We start from the raw sequence: 19528 nt of genomic DNA on the forward strand, positions 1-19528 counted from the left end.
ACCCCGCTCCTTTCTTTAGGGCACCTCCCAGGGTGACGAGCGGTGGGGACAGCGACTCGCTCCGACCCGGGGCAGCGTGGAGCAGCCCCTGCCCAGCGCAGGGATCATGGCGGTGGCAGCGCCAGGCGCCTGCCCAGCTGCATGAAGGAGGTGGCCCGTGGGGCCCTGGTGCCGGAGGATGTCGGGCAGAGGGTCTCCTGCCCCGGAAAGGAGCGGCAGTGGTGAGCAGACGGGCGACATGAAGGCTGTCACACAGTCCTCTGGCAGCATCAGTGTCCAGGGCATCTCCTACACCGTCAGGTAGGAGCGGGGAGGGTGGCTGCCTGCCGGGAGCTGCTCCGAGCCCAGGGAGCCAGGGGAGAGGGGTCGGGACCAGTGGGATGTGGGGAGAAGGAGGGAGGTTGCCAGGTCACCCGCCCCATGGCACCGGGCAGAGTACTGGGCTTGAGGAGGGCAGAGAACTGGGCAGTTCACCAGTTCTTCTTCTCGTGTCTCTGAAGGAGGTGCTTTAAAGGAGATTTCCAAAGATCATGCCCTTTCTTACTGCTGCCAGAAGGATGACAACGAGGCCCTAAGAAGGCAGCCAGGTGGATTAATGGCTGGCAAAGACCGTCAGCAAATAAAGCCTCAGTTTGCGTTTCGCCTTTTAGTTGTAGTCCGAAAGCCTCCTAGCAATCACTCTCAAAAATCTGTTCAGGCTTCGTTTTATCTTCCAGACAACGCTGAAGTTAAAAAGCTAAAGCCTGAGGTGGGAGGAGGAAGAGATATATATATATATATATATATATACATTTTTTTTTAAATATTTTAAAATCCTTGCAGACTCGCACCCCACATGCAAGTAGCTATAAACCATTTGCTTACTTGATGCAAAATTTTAAAATCTTGTCTATTTAATGTTTTTTGATGTTTGTTTTTCAAGAGAACGTGTTGGCCCATGGTGGAACGTTTCTTTATATCGTAAAAAATGGACCCGGCAAATACTTAAGGATGTTTCATTTCACATAGAGAGTGGTCAGATTATGGGGATTTTAGGAAATTCTGGTAAGTTGTTCCAGTACTTTAAAAGAAATCAAAACGGAGTTAATAACGGTGACTTCCACAGTGGGATGAATGTGGCTAAGGTCTGTGTTTTAAATAATGAAATTGAGCTGATTTTAACCTCTGCTTTGTAGAATTATGGTGCTTGGTTTTCAGAGTTCAATCTTCTGTCGTCTAACTAACAGTTATAACTTCAATAAAAGATAAGGTTACTTCTAAATGCAAATGTTGCACTATGAAGTGTGAATTTGTATGAATTAAATGATAATTTACACACGTTCTAGGTTTCCCATTTACTTCCCCTTAACTAGCTTCATTTTCAGGACCTATTATTTTAGTGTTACTGAGAAAAAAAACCCACATTTTTCTTTTCCTATGTCTCCACCAAGTGAGGCTACTGTTCTTGAAATCGTAAAATTCATCTCATTAGATGCTCAATTTATTTTGTTTGAAAGGATCTGGGAAAACAACACTTCTGGATGCAATATCAGGAAGATTGGGATATAAAGACAACTTCTTTGGTGAAGTGTATGTGAATGGGCGTCAGCTGAAGAAGGAACAGTTTAGAGATTGCTTCTCTTATGTGCCACAGGTTAATTTCTACATTTATTTTTGTGCTCTGTGCTTCCTCTCATGTAAAGAGAGTAAAGTTGTTAGTGTAATGGAGTAATGTGAGCTGACTGTGATATTACTGGTAAATTTGGTATGAAACAGTTAATAAATTGTATGAATGAATGAAGGTTGTGTGAGCAGGGGCAAAGTCTTCATTACCACAGGACTAACTGCTTCTTCCTCTTCACCTTCTTTTTCAGAATGACACTTTGTTGAGCTTCCTTACCATACAAGAGTGTCTGACCTACACTGCTTTACTGACTCTTCAGAGACGTTCTGACGACTTCATCAAAAAGAAGGTCTGTATTCTATTGTCTTCCACCAGAAAGGCAGACGTGATGTCATGTAATGCTTTCACCAGCAGCACTTTCCATCCATGGCTGTGGTTTACGTTTATGTAAGGTTTTGTAATCCTCATTCTGCAAATGGGGAGAAATCCTCCAGCTGAGGAGTAGGACACAAGCTCTCTGGTGCTTCCGCCTCTGCAAGGGGCTTGTGCTGATGCCCCAGGGAATCATAATTATGCTGGGACAAAACTCTCCCTCTCAAAGCTGCAGCAGTTCACTGCTGCAAGAGATGCTGCTGTTGGTATCGAGGTCAGTTCCCCTTCCCCAGCTGGGAAGCCCAGTTCTCTGGGGTGTTTAGGGCTGTACGTGCTGGCAAGTCTCGTGGACAGCGAAGGTGACTCTGGCTCCTGTAGGACACATCTCTTACTAATCAGAACAGCTTCAAAAAGCACTGGTCTAAAAAGCCCCCTACAGGCTACTTTCTTGATAAAATAGATGTGTATCAGATCTCTTAAAGGACACTTTTTGCCCACTGTTGGGAGTAAAGATTGGATATTTCTGACCAAAGGCTCTTGCTCTTTATCTTCTCTCTTAACTTGTCTTCCACTCAGTATTTTGTACTTCCCCAGAATTGATGTGCTTTTCTGCTCCCTTATTTTGGAAGCCAGACCAGCACATCATGCTTCATACCTTAATTTCTGAACTCTTCATTTCTTAATGTCAGCTGAAGCTAAAATTCTACTCATTTCAGAATACATGAAAATAAAATTTAAAAAATAATAATTGAAATAATATATTAAAAATAATCAAATAGAAATGAGGCCAGATACCTTCCAACTAGAATGGATGCAAGCAGCATATTGAGAAAACCATAGCTTAAAATTATGTTCATTTTTTCACATACACAGGTATCTGAGTTGGACTGTGTTTAGTCTTTCTAAAATGGAATTATTTTTCAGGTAGATGCGGTTATGGCTGAGCTGAGTCTCAGCCACATTGCTGACAAAATAATTGGAAGCCGTATTTTTGTAGGAATTTCTGGGGGTGAGAGGCGTCGTGTTTCAATTGCAGCCCAGCTATTGCAAGATCCCAGTAAGTACCACTGCATGGATTTTCCAAATAAAACAAAGCAGTGTCACTTTGTGCACCTACCATGGACCTCCATAAAGCACTTTAAAGTGTAAAAGCATTTATATTCTGTAATCAGCAAACGCTAGTCTAGTAATGTCAGAAAAGGATGAGCAGTAACTCAGGTCTGCCATTAATCTATTAGTTGATCTTGGAAGGCAGACAATTTTAAAATCTTAGGGACTGAACGTAGGTTTAGACTTGCATTTATCCGTTTTAAGTCTTTCTGGGCTTGCCCTTCCTGGGTATGCAATGTTGGCTGTGGACCATCAGTTTATAGTTTTTGAGTGCGTTAGAGTCATATGTATGCAAGCATTGAGCCTTGTAGCAGAGAAGCTGCCGTTAAGCCACGGATGTGTGAGCGCCGTGTACGTTCCAGAGCCAAAAAAATTCATAGAATCATAGAATTGTTAGGGTTGGAAGGGACCTCAAAGATCATCTAGTTCCAACCGCCCTGCCATGGGCAGGGAAATCCTCCACTACACCAGGTTGCCCAAAGCCTCATCCATTCCAATGAATGAAAATCAAAGCAGGGTGACTAGATGGATTAGCCATGGGACATAGCTAAAACCTGGAAATTTTGTCATTTTTGAGATAGTTTCTTAAAGGTGCCAGAATCTTAAGGAGTGAATGTAGCATGCATTTGTTGGATTCTGGAGTCCTCGTAGTGGTGCAGATGTGCTAGGACTGCATAGCAGGCAGGAAGAAACATTTCAGTAGCAAAGTGAGGTATATCACTGCTACTGGTGACTCCTGGAGCGTTCACTGGGTGTGGTTATTGCTCAGCAAGATCAACAAAGCCTGTAGTAACTGTATGTAGATAAACATACAAAGAAAGCACTCCTCCCCCCGTTATCCTCATCAAGGCTGAACTATCCTCTTCTGTGCCATGTCTTCTCTATGTGAAAGTACTGGCTTTGACTGTAGCTTTTACCCTTCCACACACAATAAAATCATGAAGAAAATGCAGTAAAAATCCTTCACCTCTCTGATCTATGGAATTATATATGCCTTATTTTAGCAACTCTTAATCTGCTCATAACAAACTCTGTGTGTATATGTAGATATAATTCAGATTATAACGTCTAGCTAATTATGTCAGTTATATTTACATTTGTACACACGCTGAAATTTATCATTATTGTTCTTAGAAGCTGATGTATACATCAAATTAATTTTGATATTTTTCAGATTTCACCTGAACTTAGAAAAAATGATTGTGCTCTGATCCTGCAGTAGTTTTTTATGTCCTTATCCCTAGTCATTGAAACCGAACCGCTGTAGCTAACGAAAACTGAAAGATCACGTCATGGCAATATCTATGCATACCCTGTTTTACATGTGGAACTTCACATGTGAAGTAACTTCTATACTGTTTGCCAAATTAGCTTCAAAGGCAGAAGCTATAACTTTTGCTCCTCATTTACTTAAGTTTTAATGCTGTTCCTCGTCGTTTCACAGAGGTCATGCTACTCGATGAACCAACAACAGGGCTGGACTGCCTGACTGCAAACCAGATTGTCTCGCTTCTCTCAGAGCTTGCACACAAAGACAGGATTGTGATTATCACAATTCATCAGCCTCGCTCAGAACTCTTCAGGGTAAATGATACCTACACACCATTTGCTCTTTTTACCAGGCTTTTTAGTACCTAGGTTCTTTTCAGGATAGAAGTACAAGATCCAGTATATTTGCTTTCAAAGCGTCTCTTCCTTCCCCCCTGCATAAATATGTAAAAACAGTATGTACACTGACCGTGTGCCTAACTTTTGTGTTATGCAGCTACCCAAATCAAAAACACTAGGGGAAGCCATGTAAATCCCTTAGGTGTGCAGGCACTGTAAAAAACAGTACTTTATTTATGTTTACATATTCACATTTCAGTAACACTTGCAACTTCAGACAGATAAAGCCATGACTTGGAATGGAAAGGAAAAGGAAAAAAAATATCTTTTTTCCTCTTTGTGTGGGGCGATCTGGGTACACCTTGGTCATGTGATGAGGCAGGCCTGCCTTGTGGGGCTTGTGGTAGGGAGAGCATTATCTCCCTTCCCGTTACCGTTTCGTACTTTGCCCTTCTGACACATCCACCACCCACCACAGGAATGGAGGCACCTTTTCTCCGGCTGACTAAAGTGAACGCAAGTGATTGTGAAGCCAGAGGAGAGCAACAGTGCTTTTCTGGACCGAAAGCGGTCCTGGTGCCTTGGGAATATCATAGCTGGTGGGAACCCTGCCCTGGCAAACGTCCACCCGAAGAGCAGTGCTGTTAAAGTCCTTGAGCACTTCAGGATAATCTTCCCAACAATTTGGGGATTTTACAGACTGGGGCTATTAAGCACCAAAGGAGGTCAGTCAGTAAGTGAAGATGCATTAGAAGTGAAGCCAGAAGTCTGCAGCTCCCATTTCTGTTTGTGAATTACCTCTGTATGCTGCTGCCTGTTAGTCTCGAGAACCAGTAGTTTTAAGAACTTACAAATGTTTTGTCTTGCATAACCAGAGGGGTGCAATAGAAAGGACAAACTTCCTTTGACAGAAACATACTAAGGAAGTTTGAACGTGTCAAAACTATTTTTCCTCTCAAAGCATTTTTCTTATCAAGACAGTAGCTGTACTCAAGAATTAATGTGCTGCTTCTTGGTATGTATTGCTAATGTACTAATTTGCTCCCCACAGTTATTCGACAAAATAGCCATCATGAGCTTTGGAGAAATGGTTTTCTGTGGGAACCCTATGGAAATGATCACGTTTTTTAGTGACTGTGGCTATTCTTGTCCTGAGCAATCAAATCCTTTTGACTTCTATGGTAAGTTTGTGTATGTTGTTTTGGTAAAAATATGGGTTTTCTTTAGACAAACAAGTTGCTTCCTTCCCCACAATTAAGTTTTTCCAGAGATAGAAATGTGTTTGAATTCTTCCTTAACTTTGTAATTATTCTCAGCTCAGAGAAGAGCAAGAGCTGGGCCCATGCAACCTCCACTGAGTCCATAAACCAGCAAAAGTTTGCAGTAGGTCTGAAACACAGCGAAAAGGAGTAAACTACCAATAAGAAAAAAGGAATCTCAGCTTCATGAAACCTGTGAATTTCTGATGGCATCTCCTTGTGACTGTCCTCTGAACGTTGGAAAATTGATTTGATTCCAAAACTGTGGAAAGTCCCATGCTTTTACAGACTCTGTGATGCTAAGCAACTGAAGACAGTTGTTGCCTGGAGGAGAGGATGTAGAGTAAATACGGGATGAATGAGACATCAGTTTCCAGAGGTACTGAGGTTTAGGTTTGGAAGTTTGGAGTTGCTTCTGGAAGTTTGAAGAGTTGCTAATACCAGGGTAAGCTACTGAGCAGCACATACAAATGCTTCAGGAGACGATGATAGCAAGCTGTTGGCAGAAACTGAACAGCACTGTTTTACCAACTCAGGATGAAAAAAGGTGTCAGTGTGAGATTTTGGAAATGAGGCTTGGTTTTGCTGCAGGGCATCTGTGTACTTGATCCAAGTGGACTCATGTTTGAAGAACGTGTGTGTGTGTGTATGTGTACATCCATATGCGTGTGTCTATGTACATCCATATGTGTGTGTATCTATCTATCTATCTATCTATCTATCTATCTATCTATCTATCTATCTATCTATCTATCTTTTTTGATCTAGTATTTAGGCTGATTTCTTATGATACTAGCTGAGCATTAACCAGGGAATTTGACCAATCCAAAGAGCTGTATTCAGAAATATGGCACATTCAGAGGAGGCAGTGTTTTTTATTGTCTAGATGGCATCCTAAACTCAGAGAGAAGAGAGGATGGTTGTTGGGATGAAGCTGAAAATACTGGTGTGACAGTGAGGATAATTTTGCCTTCATGAATTTGAATAGTCTTGAAAAGCATAGATGATTTGAGATTTAGACCCACTTTTAAAAAAGCGTGGTAAAGAGAGTACTGCATTCTTCAAGTGTCAACCTTTGAATGTGACAAGAAAAGGAAAAAACAGAGTTTAGAGCAAAGAATCATCAGAATATTTAGTCTTTGGAAAATTGGTAGTTTATATTTTTTGTGTGATTTAATGATGTGAAGGAAGGGACAGATTCTGATATCATTTACACCAACAACAGAGGAAAATAGATCCTATATATTGAGCGTGGATTATATTATTGAAATGTCACACGTGTTTATAATGAAAAGTACAAATGCACGAGCGGCATTAGCTATTTGGTCTAGTGACTAGTTGGTGTTGCAATTTTTTTTAAAACACACCTGGTTGCCATTTATCTACTTTGTGACTTCCAGCAAGTCACAGTGGCCAGGTTTTAAAAAGTGTGCCTATGTTTCAGATGTTCATATTTACGAAAGTGAAGACTTACTTCATTTTGGATACGTTTACCATTAAAGACAATTCTGCTGAATTCAAGCTTTCAGAACACCAGGGAAGTATTCATAAGCTTAATTCAGGTTTTGAGGACAAATTAAGAATCTTGGACAAGGGCTCCTTTTCTTTTCTTCAATTTGTATTTTGAAGTTGAGCATAACACTGTTAAACCGAAATCTAAGGATGACAGAAACCTTAGGAATAAATAACTGATAAAGATGTCTTATCAGATGTAGAAAAAGTAATATAAAGGTCTGTAAGAACAGCTATTCCTGCGAACAACGATCTAATTTTTTGAAGCCTTAGATAATTCATTGCTATTAGGGAAAAGGAAAGTTTCTATTACATTTTAGCATTATTGCTGAATCCGTATGGCTTGTACAAATAGGACACACAAAGCTCCCATCTGCCAGTAAAAGAATTATTGGTGTCAGGAATAGGTATAAGTGGATTTATTAGAAAGGAACATTAACTCTGTGAAGTATTTACCTTTCCTACGTTACACAGCAGGAAGTAATATTTTCTTCAGCTTGGGCTGAGCCTGCTGGGGGAATCTGGCCTGCTGAACATCATCTAACTTCACATTAAAACAGAAGTCACTCTGAGAAGGAGGTGGATGAAACCCAGTGCAACAACACAGGAACAGCTCAAGTAGAGAAGAGCAGTGTCTCTGCAGCATGAGCTCAGACTAACTGAAAAATAAAGCTCCATGGTTATGAAGGAGCAGGCAGAGGACAAGAGGGAATCAGGAAGCCGTGTCCAAGTATTTACCTGGAAACCTCAGAAATATATGACCAGAAAGCTGTTTCTTCATCCTCTTCAGTGTTCAGCATCAGCTGGTGCTCTGTCTTGCTCTTGGCAGCAAGCAGTGCTTTGCTAGTGGCACAGCTCTGTGCCATGCAAGGACAACACTGAAGGTCTGACCAGCACACCACTCAGTCTTTGCGTTTCCAGATAAAGGACTCGAACTTCAGGGTCCTACAGGGGCCACAAAGCACAGAAATTTATTGTGGCCACACAGTTATTCATTCATGCTGCTTCTAATGGAAGAGAGGAGTAAAAGAAACCTTGAATACTTTCGATGGACCTTTTCTTCTTTGCAGATTTTAGCATAGAGACAAGGAAAGGTTAGTTGTGAGGAGGGGAAGAGTTAAGAAGGGAAAGTGATTGTATTATAGTAAACACTTTGTAAATTTACAGTGGATCTGACATCTGTGGACACCCAAAGCATGGAACGTGAACTCGAAACCTACAGGAGGGTTCAGGTAATTGTATCAGCCTACAAGAACTCGGAGATCTTTAACAAAGAACTGGCAGCCATTGAAAGAACAAAGTACATGAGAGAGCTGCCACCAATACCATTCAAAAACAAAGACTCACCCAGTGCCTTTTACAAATTATGGATTCTTTTACGGTAAGACTTTTTTTCTTTCTTTCTTTTTTTAAGATTTTTTTTTTTCCCTCTTCCACTAATCCTGCACTGCTCCCTCTCACCCCCCCCACCCCCCCACCCCCCATATATGTAAATGCACTTTCTTGGTTTTTTGGTCTACCGCTGTACTTGTCAGTGTCTTTTTTAAATATTACCTCTTTGTGGACATTGTGGTGTAAGATTTGTTCAAACCTAAATACCCTGTCAACATGTGGACAGTCATAGCTAACAAGTATATTGTTATTGTTTTGTTTCGTTAATAGGAGGACAACAAGAAACTTCTCCAGAGATAAGATAGGCATCATCATGCGTCTCCTCCAGAACCTGTTATTTGGCTTGTTTGTAGCATTTTTCCTTCTCAGACTAAGGACTGACATGCTAAAAGGAGCTATGCAGGACCGTGTGGGACTTATCTACCAGTGCGTCAGTGCTCCTCCACTCACAGGGACACTCAATGCTGTTGCCCTTTGTGAGTTTCTGTACTGTATTATGTGCAGCAGCAGGTATTGGTGCCACTGTTTTGTAAATACGGAAAAGTCTTTTTTGAAGGTAGTCGTTTAAAGGGTCTGAATTGTTATAAGTCATGTCAGAGCTGATATAGAAGCATGAAATTCAAAGGTGAAGCAACAGGAACCTTTGCACCACTGAAAAAAGATTAGCCCATCAGAGGGGCTCCAAGTTCACTGTGCTTAATGAAGTAATCCCTGCCTCTCCCTTTTACAGCTGGCCTCTGTTTGGAGGCTTTGTTCTGAATTGTGCAAGAGCCTCGGTCTGTAGTTAACATCTTAAGTGAGATCAAAACCAAAGACAACAGAAATGATGGAAGAACAACACGGCTTTGACAACAATTAAGCGTAATAAGATTTAGGAGTATTATTTGATGATTACGCTTTTCTTAGAGGATGTTTCTCTTACAGCTGCCATACTAAGACCAACAGAAGTTTCTGTTTACAGCCCTAAAAACTGCTCTGCTTATGTAGGCAACATACATGGCTGTCATCCCCTTGAGATGAGAGCACCTCAAGAAATTATCCAGCGATGGCAGTTTTTTCATGGCTTTAATTTGTATCGGCAAAAAGAGAAGGCTGTCCTGCATGCTGCCTAGTTAGGCCTCTTGCATTAAGCTTAACACATTTTTGCAATCTGCAGGGAGCATGTTTCGCATATATAGTGGGGGGAAAAGCGATCGGAGTGGTTTGTACAGAATGTTTCTGATATATTCCCAGTTGTCTCTCTGCTTCAGGTCATTTTTGCTAGCAACAAGTCTTAGTCTCTTTATTCAATGGTGATTTAATTTATTTCTTCTCTGTTTAATCCAGTCCCACCTTTACGTGCTATCAGTGACCAGGAAAGTAAAGATGGCTTGTATAAGAAATGGCAAATGGTTTTAGCTTATATAGTACATTTCCTGCCCTTCAGTGTCATCAGCGTGGCCATTTTCAGCACCTTTATATACTGGTAAGCACTTGTACCATCTGTTGGATTGCTGTTTTCCTTTTGTTACCAGTTTCAATTCCCATGTCAGCAACAGGCCTCCTGGCCTGTCTTCCTGATACTGCCTCTCAGAATGACTACAGAGAAAGTTTAAGGGAAGACAACACAATTTTAACCCTTCTTTTTCAGGCAGTGTTAAAATAATTACTAAGTGAGTAAGTTACCAGTTCTCTAGGTAGCCTGGGAGGTTTTAACAGGCCTGGGACATTTATCATTCTTGTGTCATACCAAAAGCAGAAAGTGTCATTTTACATTACATTTAGAAAGATATGAAATAAGAGGGGAAAAAAGTGAGGAGGACAGCAGTAGGTATGTGACAGTAACAAAGCTTTGTATTTCCTGAGAGGTTTGGGGTTTAGCTACAGCATATGGAAGTGATGAAATCTGGATCCCTCTCTTCCGCTCTCCAGAGTAAGGCACAAAAATGGATTTCTGATCGTGAGAGGAAGGGTTTGATTGTAAAGCTTGCTTCCCCCCCCCCGTACATTCATTTCCTTGCATCATTGTGAAGTAGTACCTCAGAATGGGATGATGAAATATTTCATCTGTTCATCACCTTATTTGTCATATAGATCAGCTCTTTTTCATTTCTGTTCCATGGATTTCTCACCTTCAATAGAGTTCATGGCTGCTTATGTAAGCTACTAGCAAAGTAACAAGAACCAATTTCTGTCCTTCAGTCTTTGTGTTTTTTTTTTTTTTTGTTTTCCTAATTATGAAAGGAGAGATGTGTAGTGCACTAAAGTTAACTTTTGTTTTCATGTGACAGTTGATAGTAAAGTTGCAATCAGATGGCAGTTTATAGCAAAATGTGTACAAATGAATAGCAGTCTTGGTTTGCGTCCTGGATGCGTGTTCTCTGGTTAGCTGTTGAGAAATGGCAAGTGGGTAGACCCTTGTAAAAGAGCTAAAGTGCAAGTGAAGGCACTATTCTGCTGTAGCTCTTTGCACTAAGATGCCCTTGGGCGGTTTGAAAATGAATGAAGTAAAACTGCACCAAATGGCTTGGACTACTGAATAAAGACTTCCACACAGAGAGCTAGTCTGCCACGGGAATTTTGCAATAGCTGTTTTCCCATCTAGAAAAACTCAGGAAAAAGATCACTGATTTCTTCTTCCTTCTGGTCTGTAGTAGGTACTGAGGGGAAGCGCTCAACACTGACTGAATTCTTTCTGTTTGAGATCTCAGTAATTGTCAGCTCCTAGATGAAAAGACAAAAGCCCAGAGAGAGAGATTTCTGCTCCTCCAGATGTGAGGACTTGTGTGCATGGTTTGTTTTTTCGGTGGTTTGGTGCTGATATTGAAAGAAGCAGTTTTGTTCAAGCAAGGCCATCTTTCTCTTTGTCCCCTTAGCTACCTGGGCTTTTATTTCTGTGAGCTGTCAGTGCTGCCTGCTTCAGGCGGTACTCCTATAGAAGTCCTTTTTCACAGGCAAACAGGAGTTACTCCTTCTCCCACTAAGTGTTTAGAGGATGCACTGTGCTCATCAGGGCCCTTCCATTTGTGTCTGCTGGTGAGCTGGTTGCCAAGGCGGCAGCCCTTTGCAAAGCAGCTCTTCAGGCTCAATGAAGGAAGGTTTGTGGAGCTCTGGAAGATCACGAGCCACTGTTTATCACACTCACTCCTTAACGAACAGGGAATTTGCATGGGCAGAGACTTTGCCCTTGTGCTTTGGTAGCTTCGAAGACAATCAACAATAGAGAGCATGGTTCCGGTTAATGGGTAATAATTACAGTTGTTACCCTCCACACATCTTTGCTGTCTTGTGGTTGTTTGGAAGCCATCAGTCCTGTGTCAGAGTGATTTCATAGTGCCCGTAGACCTCTTAGGGCAAGCAGTTTCTCTGTCACATTTGAAGATTGTATCTGTGCAGGACTAAAATTTTCTGGATGGACTAACTTTTGGAGAAGCTTTGATAGCCCCTGGTATGTGTCCTTACAAGCCATTTCTCTCGGAGTTTATGTTTGTAGGGTCAGACAGACGCAAACTCTTACCTGATCAGGCACGAGGCGGCTCTGGCCGAGAACAAAACCAGCCATTTTTGCAATCATTTTTTGTATTCTGTTTATGTAGATTTTCTTGGCTAAAGATAGCCCTGGGAAATGTTTTAACAGCTTATGTTATCCTACCATTCTATTGCTCTAATATTATCTCAGAAGAATTGCTTTTTTCCTTATCTTTTAGCTTTCTTCTCTTTATTCCTACCCCAGATTTACTAGTCTGTATCTACACAGCTCTGTGTAAAATAATAGGGCATTTCAGAGACGGTGGTACTTTTATGCTAGGACTTTGGAAAGCCGTTCCTTCTGCACCAATCTGTGATTAAAGGCTGTTAAACACCTGCTAGCTTGTTGAATGTTTAATACTTGAAGAGTCAATGTTCAGCCATCTATTTATAAGAAGAATTATTTTGGTATTACGTGCAAAAAATGTTACGGGAAACCTGTAAGAAAATTAATACCTTTATTTTAAGACCATGTTCGAACATGATGGAGTTAAAAAAAAAAGACATAGGGCCTTGCATTGAGCAATGAAAAAGAAAATATAAGTGCTGAAGAGTTGCTTGTTCTAGCTAAGCAAAACGTGCATGTACTTAGCATGAGGCAATTTTGGTAAGAGGTATTTTGGAAAAAGAGTAATATGTCACCATGTGACAAAAGGTTTTGTCATCTGTCTATACACTGTAAGGCCGAATTAAGTTTTCCAAGCAATTGCTGGCCTTTCTTAACATTTTCATCTTTCGTATGGTTTGGAGGGGACTGTTTTCCTTAGGTGCGCTAAGGAAAATCTAGGAAGAATGCGTTGTATTAAATAGTGCAGGAGTATGGAGGAAATTGCATTTGCATGAATTATATGGGTGGTGAATTCAATTAGCTTTCCATTTAACTGAGTACATCCATTTTTACATTGGCATGCACAGTATCAGAAGTGCAGAATTCCATCCGTTAATTATCTGCTTAAAGACGTTCTTTAAATATGTGACTTATTTATGCAAGCTGCGCTGCATAGACTCTAAAAGGAGGAGGATATTAGTTTAAGGGATTGTAAAAGCCACGGTGGTTATCCTGAACCAACATGGATTTCTGCTACAATTACATCTTGACGTAACCTTCTTTAATCTAGACGGAGAAGACCTAATATATCTGCACTTATGTCGCGATATTAAGCGGGTATCCTTAACGTTAAGGCTCCAAACAACACACAAAGGATTAAGACATGACCTGTTCAATTAATTGAGCTATAATTGCAAAAAATAAATTAAAGCAAAAATAAAAGCTACATTCCACGTTCAGTACCAAACCACTGTTTTTTAAATGCTCTTTTGCTCATTTTTGTACAGGACTGTGGGGTTGTATCCTGAAGCTTCCAGATTTGGAACTTTCTTTGCTGTTATCTTAGCGTCTCATATAATTGGTGAACTACTAACACTTGTTATGCTCGGTGTGGTTCAAAACCCAAACATAGTCCAAAGTGGAGTGGTGCTACTTAATTCAGCAGGTGTGATAGTGGGAGCTGGACTGCTAAGGTAGGAAGAAGCTTTACTTCATTATGGTGTTGATGTTAAAATAATCTGCCCAAAGAAGAAGAGTGTCGTGAACAGTGTGTATTGCAGAAGCACAACAATGCACAGGTAGCAATGGAGAGGAAGTGTGGCTGTTATCCTTCGGAGACAGAACTACCTAGCCATGTTAGACTTTGCACTGAACACACAAAAAAGACACTTAATAACTTTAGATATCTAATCAATGAAGATATTAAATTTTTTTTCACTTTTGCAAATAAATTGAAGATAAAACTGAGCAATTAATACCTATCAGCTCAGCTGAATGCTTTAATTTATGCCAATATTGTCACATGAAATGCTGTGCTCATAAACGTGTCTACAAAACCAAAGAGTAGCTACTTCTAGTAACTGCTGGAACTTGTCAAACATTAAACACTGTGAATGATGGTTTTAAAAGTTGTTCTCAGCTATCTTATTAGTGTATTCTCCAGTTTAGCCATTAAACTTTTCAGATGGTTTTTCTACCTGTGCAGACTGCACTACACAAAAACAATAAATAAAAAAGTAGTGTAGTAAATATGTGGGGAAATTATGATCCACGTGCTCTATGACTGTGAAAATAAATGTTTTTGCATTGTAACTGCATGAACTTTGAATGGTTTTCCTCTTGTATTGGACAATACAATACAAGTATTGTACTGACCAGCAGGAGCAGGGAAGTGATCCTGCCCCTGTACTCGGCACTGGTGAGGCCACACCTGGAATATTGTGTCCAGTTTTGGGCCCCTCGCTTTAAGAGAGATATTGAGCTCCTGGAGCGAGTCCAAAGAAGGGCAACTAAACTGGTCAAGGGGCTGGAAAATAAAACTTATGAGGAGCGGCTGAGGGAGTTGGGGCTGTTTAGCCTGGAGAAGAGGAGGCTGAGGGGAGACGTGATTATGGCCTATAAATACTTGAGAACAGATGGTGGGGAGGTGGGGGAAGGGCTCTTTACATTAGTGATGGGTGATAGGACAAGAGGAAATGGGCATAAGCTTAGTCAGGGGAGATTCAGGTTGGATGTTAGGAAGTATTTCTTCTCTGAAAGGGTTGTCAGCCACTGGAATAGGCTGCCCAGGGTGGTGGTTGAGTCCCCATCCCTGGATGTGTTTAAGAATAGGGTGGATGATCTACTTGAGGATATGGTTTAATGGGGATTAGGGATGGTTGGACTCGATGATCTACAAGGTCTTTTCCAACCTAGAAATCTATGAATCTATGAATACTGAAATTATTATTTTTTTAACAAACATAATAAATTATTGTCAAAAAAAGTTTTCTTGAGATGTTGAGCAAACACGATATGTTCACCTGAGATCTTCCCAATAAAAATGAACAAAACAAAGCCTAATGAAAGATATCGAGTTGTCCTCAAGAAAAGCATACGAGTCTTCAGAAAGCTGATGATGCTTTGACTCTTCAAAATAGATCTCAGCTAATACTTGCTTATCAAATAAAACCAAGTTCATATCTAATTAATTTGGTCCCTGCCTAAGCTCAGGAAGGTGTGTGTTTATAGTGACAAGACAGTTATTCCCACTACCATAGTCTAATGCCTTAATGATAACTTTTAAAAAGTATTGGAGTGGTTTCTAACCTAGTTTGGCAGTACAGACATTGCTAATTAATAGTGAATCTCTTTGATGATTAAACTTCGTAGGCAACGAAGGATATTAAAAATAGCATTGAGACCTGAGTTGCTGGTGGTTTTTTTTTTTCTGTTCATTTAATTATAAAGTCTGGCAGGATTTTAGGTGCAGAAATTGCTCCGTCTTGTTGAATAATGTTATTTCAAAATTTTTATACTGTGTTTCTCTTCTTGTTATTCTGTGCATCGTTTTTGTATTGCTGTTATTGTTCCAGTGGATTGGTTTTCAGTCATTTTTGGGTTTGAAGATGGAGTGAGGGGGTGGTGGTTTTTTACTTTGGAAGCAACACGTTTTTGCAATTAAGGTTTATATTGGGTCTCATCATGTTCAGTTTATCACTGCAATGTGAATATCAAAAAACTTCACAAAATTATTCGTGGCTGGCCATAAACAAGTCAGGGCTGAACATTGCGACCAAAGTCAAGAGACAGCCTTCATGGCTGTCTCCTCATTTAGCACTAAAATGGGCTTTATATTTGAAAACTCTACAGGTGCAGCCAAGAACCGTTTCTGTAACAGGCTATGACCAAAGATGAGACCTTGTTTTAATTTGGGGTAGAATTTGCCCTTGGAACATAGCAAAAGCCGACTTAACTTCTCTATTTCTTTAAGGACCATCGAAGAAATGCCAACACCTTTTAAAATTCTCAGTTATCTTACCTTTCAAAAATACAGTAGTGAGATTCTTATAGTCAATGAATTTTATGGCTTAAACTTCACATGTGGTAAGTGTTCCAAAAAAAAAAGGCCTTTAAGTCCATTGTAAATAATTTTAATGAGATTTCAATGCTTATTTTCCTTCTATGTACGATAAAAGTATCTTGATAAGTTAAAAGTAACTTATGAGTTGTTAAAAAAAGCTTACTAATTAGTGTAAGATTCACTGTAGTGCCATATCAGCAAGCTAGCCAAAGGTTTGACTCTTTTTTCCAACCATTTCTCACTCTTTCAGTTTTTCATCTTTCTCTTCTATCTATTCTTTCATCCCTCCTTGGGGGGCATTTTGGAAGGTAAACTTTGCAGCCTGTTATGTGCTTATCAGAGCAGCGTTACACAAATAGAAGATCAATAGAATTGCACGGTATGAGATCAAACATCAGTGCAGGGAGCACTGTCAGGTAACATCTGACCATATGTTTCCTCTTGCACTAGTGAGTCTTCATGGCATGTATTGAGCAGCTCAGATCTGTCAGGCTGTGCTTTGCTGTTTGTAAGATAACCGGCAAAACATTAGAATCAATCAGGTTGGCAGCATTAGTAGCTAACATCCATCAATGGGGCTGAAACTTAACAGCTTTGGACCTACCCTGAGATATTTTGGGCTTTGTAGCCAGGTGTCTGTGCTCCTCTCCAAGGTTATATATTCTTTATCCATTAATCTCTCCTGCCCCTCTTTATTCTGAAACCATAGGTGACAAACATTAGAAAATGAGTCCATGACTTTGGTAGTGATAATAAACAGCTGCTTTTTAATGTGCCCTTCAGACAGTCTCCATTTCTTGAATCTTGGAGGCACTCAACAAATAGGAACACTGTAAGCCTACCACACTGGGCGACTTGCTTCTTGAAGGTCCCTCCAGATAACGTGTCTGAAAAGCCATCAATCTTGTTTTGTTTAACATGAACTAAAGAGAAGGCTCCTAGTGACCCTTTAGTTTGCCCTTCAAAAAACACGGCACAGATTAAACTGCAGAAACATACGGCTTGCCTGTTCTTACTCCGAAATGATGGGAAATACTGCTGTGTGTACAGTTCTGTGTTAAAATAACGTTAGGGCTAGGCACATGAAATGTATGAGCTAGATACTGAAGCCTGAGTTTTAATCTTACTGATTCACCTACTAAAGATACTATTTTTTTCTTTTGACAGGTGAGCCCAACAGTTCCACTGCAAATCATCCTGAGTGTATGTTATCTCATGGCCTTCAGTTCATTGAAGAAAACTTTCCTGGTGCATTGTCCCGGTTCACTATCGATTTCCTAATACTCTATGCTTTTCTACCAGGACTTGCCATTATAGCAATTCTGAGCTTCAAAATAAGAGAGAGAATTATTGGCAGGCAATAAAAAAGCAGCGGTTCTCACAATTCTATGTCTAATACTATGTTTTTAACTTTATTATGGTTGAAGGCTTAAATTGTTGGATTTTTAGATAGAATTTAAGTGATTATACATGTAGAAACACATTCACCTTCTCATGTCTGTTTCTAGCTGGATGTCTTCTATCTTGAAAAACAATCTTCTCTTAAGAGAGTGAATGGCTTCCTGCTATTGGTATTCCCTCTCCACTCCCAAATCAGCCATAATCAAAAGTAGTACGTGTTTTAAAGGACTTTCTGAATTTAATTTAGTCAGCTGGTGCTGTCAATTTTTAACAATGTAGCAATGATGCTCTAACTTTTTCCCCACTATTTTGTTTTTTAACCATTACCAATAACCAGAGGGGTACAATTGCTAGTAAATCTCATTTCTAGAATTGTATTTTAAGTCCTATGCTTGCTTTGATACCATTTTGGCGATTTGTAGAAAGGGAACAAACATATTATGCATATTATGCAACCAATGAGTACAGGATCTTTAAGCAACACAGAAGTTACCTAACATGTTTTTTCTAATGTACATGATGATAAATCAGAGAAGACAGCTGTTATTTACATCTGTTCCCTCTTTTTATTATCAAGTTCTAAATCTTGTTTTTGAAGCAGTTTGTTAATTACTAGAAGAATTTTTCATTTGTTAATAAAATGCCAATCTAACTGGGGAAAAAAATATACAAGTTGTTTGCCAGTTCATGGAAGCGATGTAGTTTGCATCTTTGGAAATTATTTTCATGGGCTCACAAACATCAAAAAAAGTCTAATTTATCCATTTAATAAATATAAGTATCTCTCAAAATTGAAAGCCTAACAGAATTCCTAAGTTTTTTAACTTACTTTTTATGTTCAGTGAAGAAATTATTTATTACAGAGGGATAGCTAGAGACTTCTTTGAGGAGGTAATTATATTTGTATCTTGAAATTCCCTCATTATATGATTAGAGATAATTTCATAGTTTTAAGATGATGCATTTTGTAAGGAAGAATTTGAAAGACTTGAGTAAATGCAAGTTCTACACTGAAGTGTGAGGCCAAGATTTTTTTTTTCCTAATATCTTTACGTATAATATTCTGAGATACAAATATTATATCAGAAAAACATTTGGTGAACAAATATGTTAAAAATAACAAATAACTTGAAAGAGCTGGAAAGATACCACATTAGTTTCTTTCCCATTTTTATGTGGATGTAGGGTTGTTCATCAGGGAACATTCTTATGATCTGGTCTGCCAAGTGACTGTTCAGACATTTACTCTCCAGAGACACCTCTGGCTTTAATCTAGATCTTGTCCTGAAGATTCTCAAAACACTCAGTCCATCTCCTACTAGTGAGGATCTCCATAGACAAAAAGCCGTATCTAGTTGAGGCGAGCATTTCACCAGCTTTCGTGAATCGATTATACTTCCACTACTAACTAAATATCTGTCAAGTTGATTAGACTGACTTCCTAGCATTTGAGTATTTGACAGACATGTCTGTCTTCTAAATTCTGTGCAAGTTATTATAACATTATACATTGCAAGAAATAATTCCGGTATTAAACTGTGTAATACTGGAGCAGAGATAAGGCAAACTTCTGAATTCAGGTCAAACACGGTTTTAATTCCACCTTATTCTGCCACTTTTTGTGGACCTATCCTATTGAAATATATCAAACAATGATGCCAATATATTCTTAAACTTTGCTTTTGAATTATATCTGCAAAGAACTAAGCAAAGACGCCTAGCACACTTTACTAGGCAGTTTCGTATCTTGCGTGTGAAAACTGGTTTATATTTAAATACATGTTTAGGGCAGAAGCATTCAAAAATAAACCAAATAACGTGTTATAACTTCAATAGGTAGAACTGACTAATGCCAGTTGTTCTATTCAAACCCA

The 19528-nt window shown here is 39.7% G+C and overlaps 1 protein-coding gene across 1 annotated transcript; it reads left to right on the forward strand.

The window, feature by feature from the left end:
- Window positions 1-178: 178 nt before the first annotated feature.
- Window positions 179-17617, forward strand: ABCG5 (ATP binding cassette subfamily G member 5). The gene is made up of 13 exons (XM_086628846.1): window positions 179-300; window positions 923-1044; window positions 1497-1633; window positions 1854-1952; window positions 2900-3032; window positions 4530-4669; window positions 5745-5874; window positions 8632-8845; window positions 9127-9332; window positions 10183-10321; window positions 13699-13884; window positions 16164-16276; window positions 17421-17617. Exons 1-13 carry the CDS (start codon window positions 179-181, stop codon window positions 17615-17617), a joined length of 1938 nt encoding a protein of 645 aa, XP_086484972.1.
- The last annotated feature ends 1911 nt before the right edge of the window (window positions 17618-19528 follow it).

Source organism: Tauraco erythrolophus, chromosome 2, assembly GCF_009769465.1.
Source record: "Tauraco erythrolophus isolate bTauEry1 chromosome 2, bTauEry1.pri, whole genome shotgun sequence".
NCBI classification, from domain to species: Eukaryota; Metazoa; Chordata; class Aves; order Musophagiformes; family Musophagidae; genus Tauraco; species Tauraco erythrolophus.

Bases quoted from the DNA above. Each gene is read 5' to 3' on its own strand.
- ABCG5 (XM_086628846.1), top strand. From the start codon at position 179: ATGTCGGGCAGAGGGTCTCCTGCCCCGGAAAGGAGCGGCAGTGGTGAG. The intron at 1,953-2,899 runs GTCTGTATTCTA...ATTATTTTTCAG, and splicing joins ACGACTTCATCAAAAAGAAG to GTAGATGCGGTTATGGCTGA. The intron at 13,885-16,163 runs GTAGGAAGAAGC...TATTTCTTTAAG, and splicing joins GTGGGAGCTGGACTGCTAAG to GACCATCGAAGAAATGCCAA.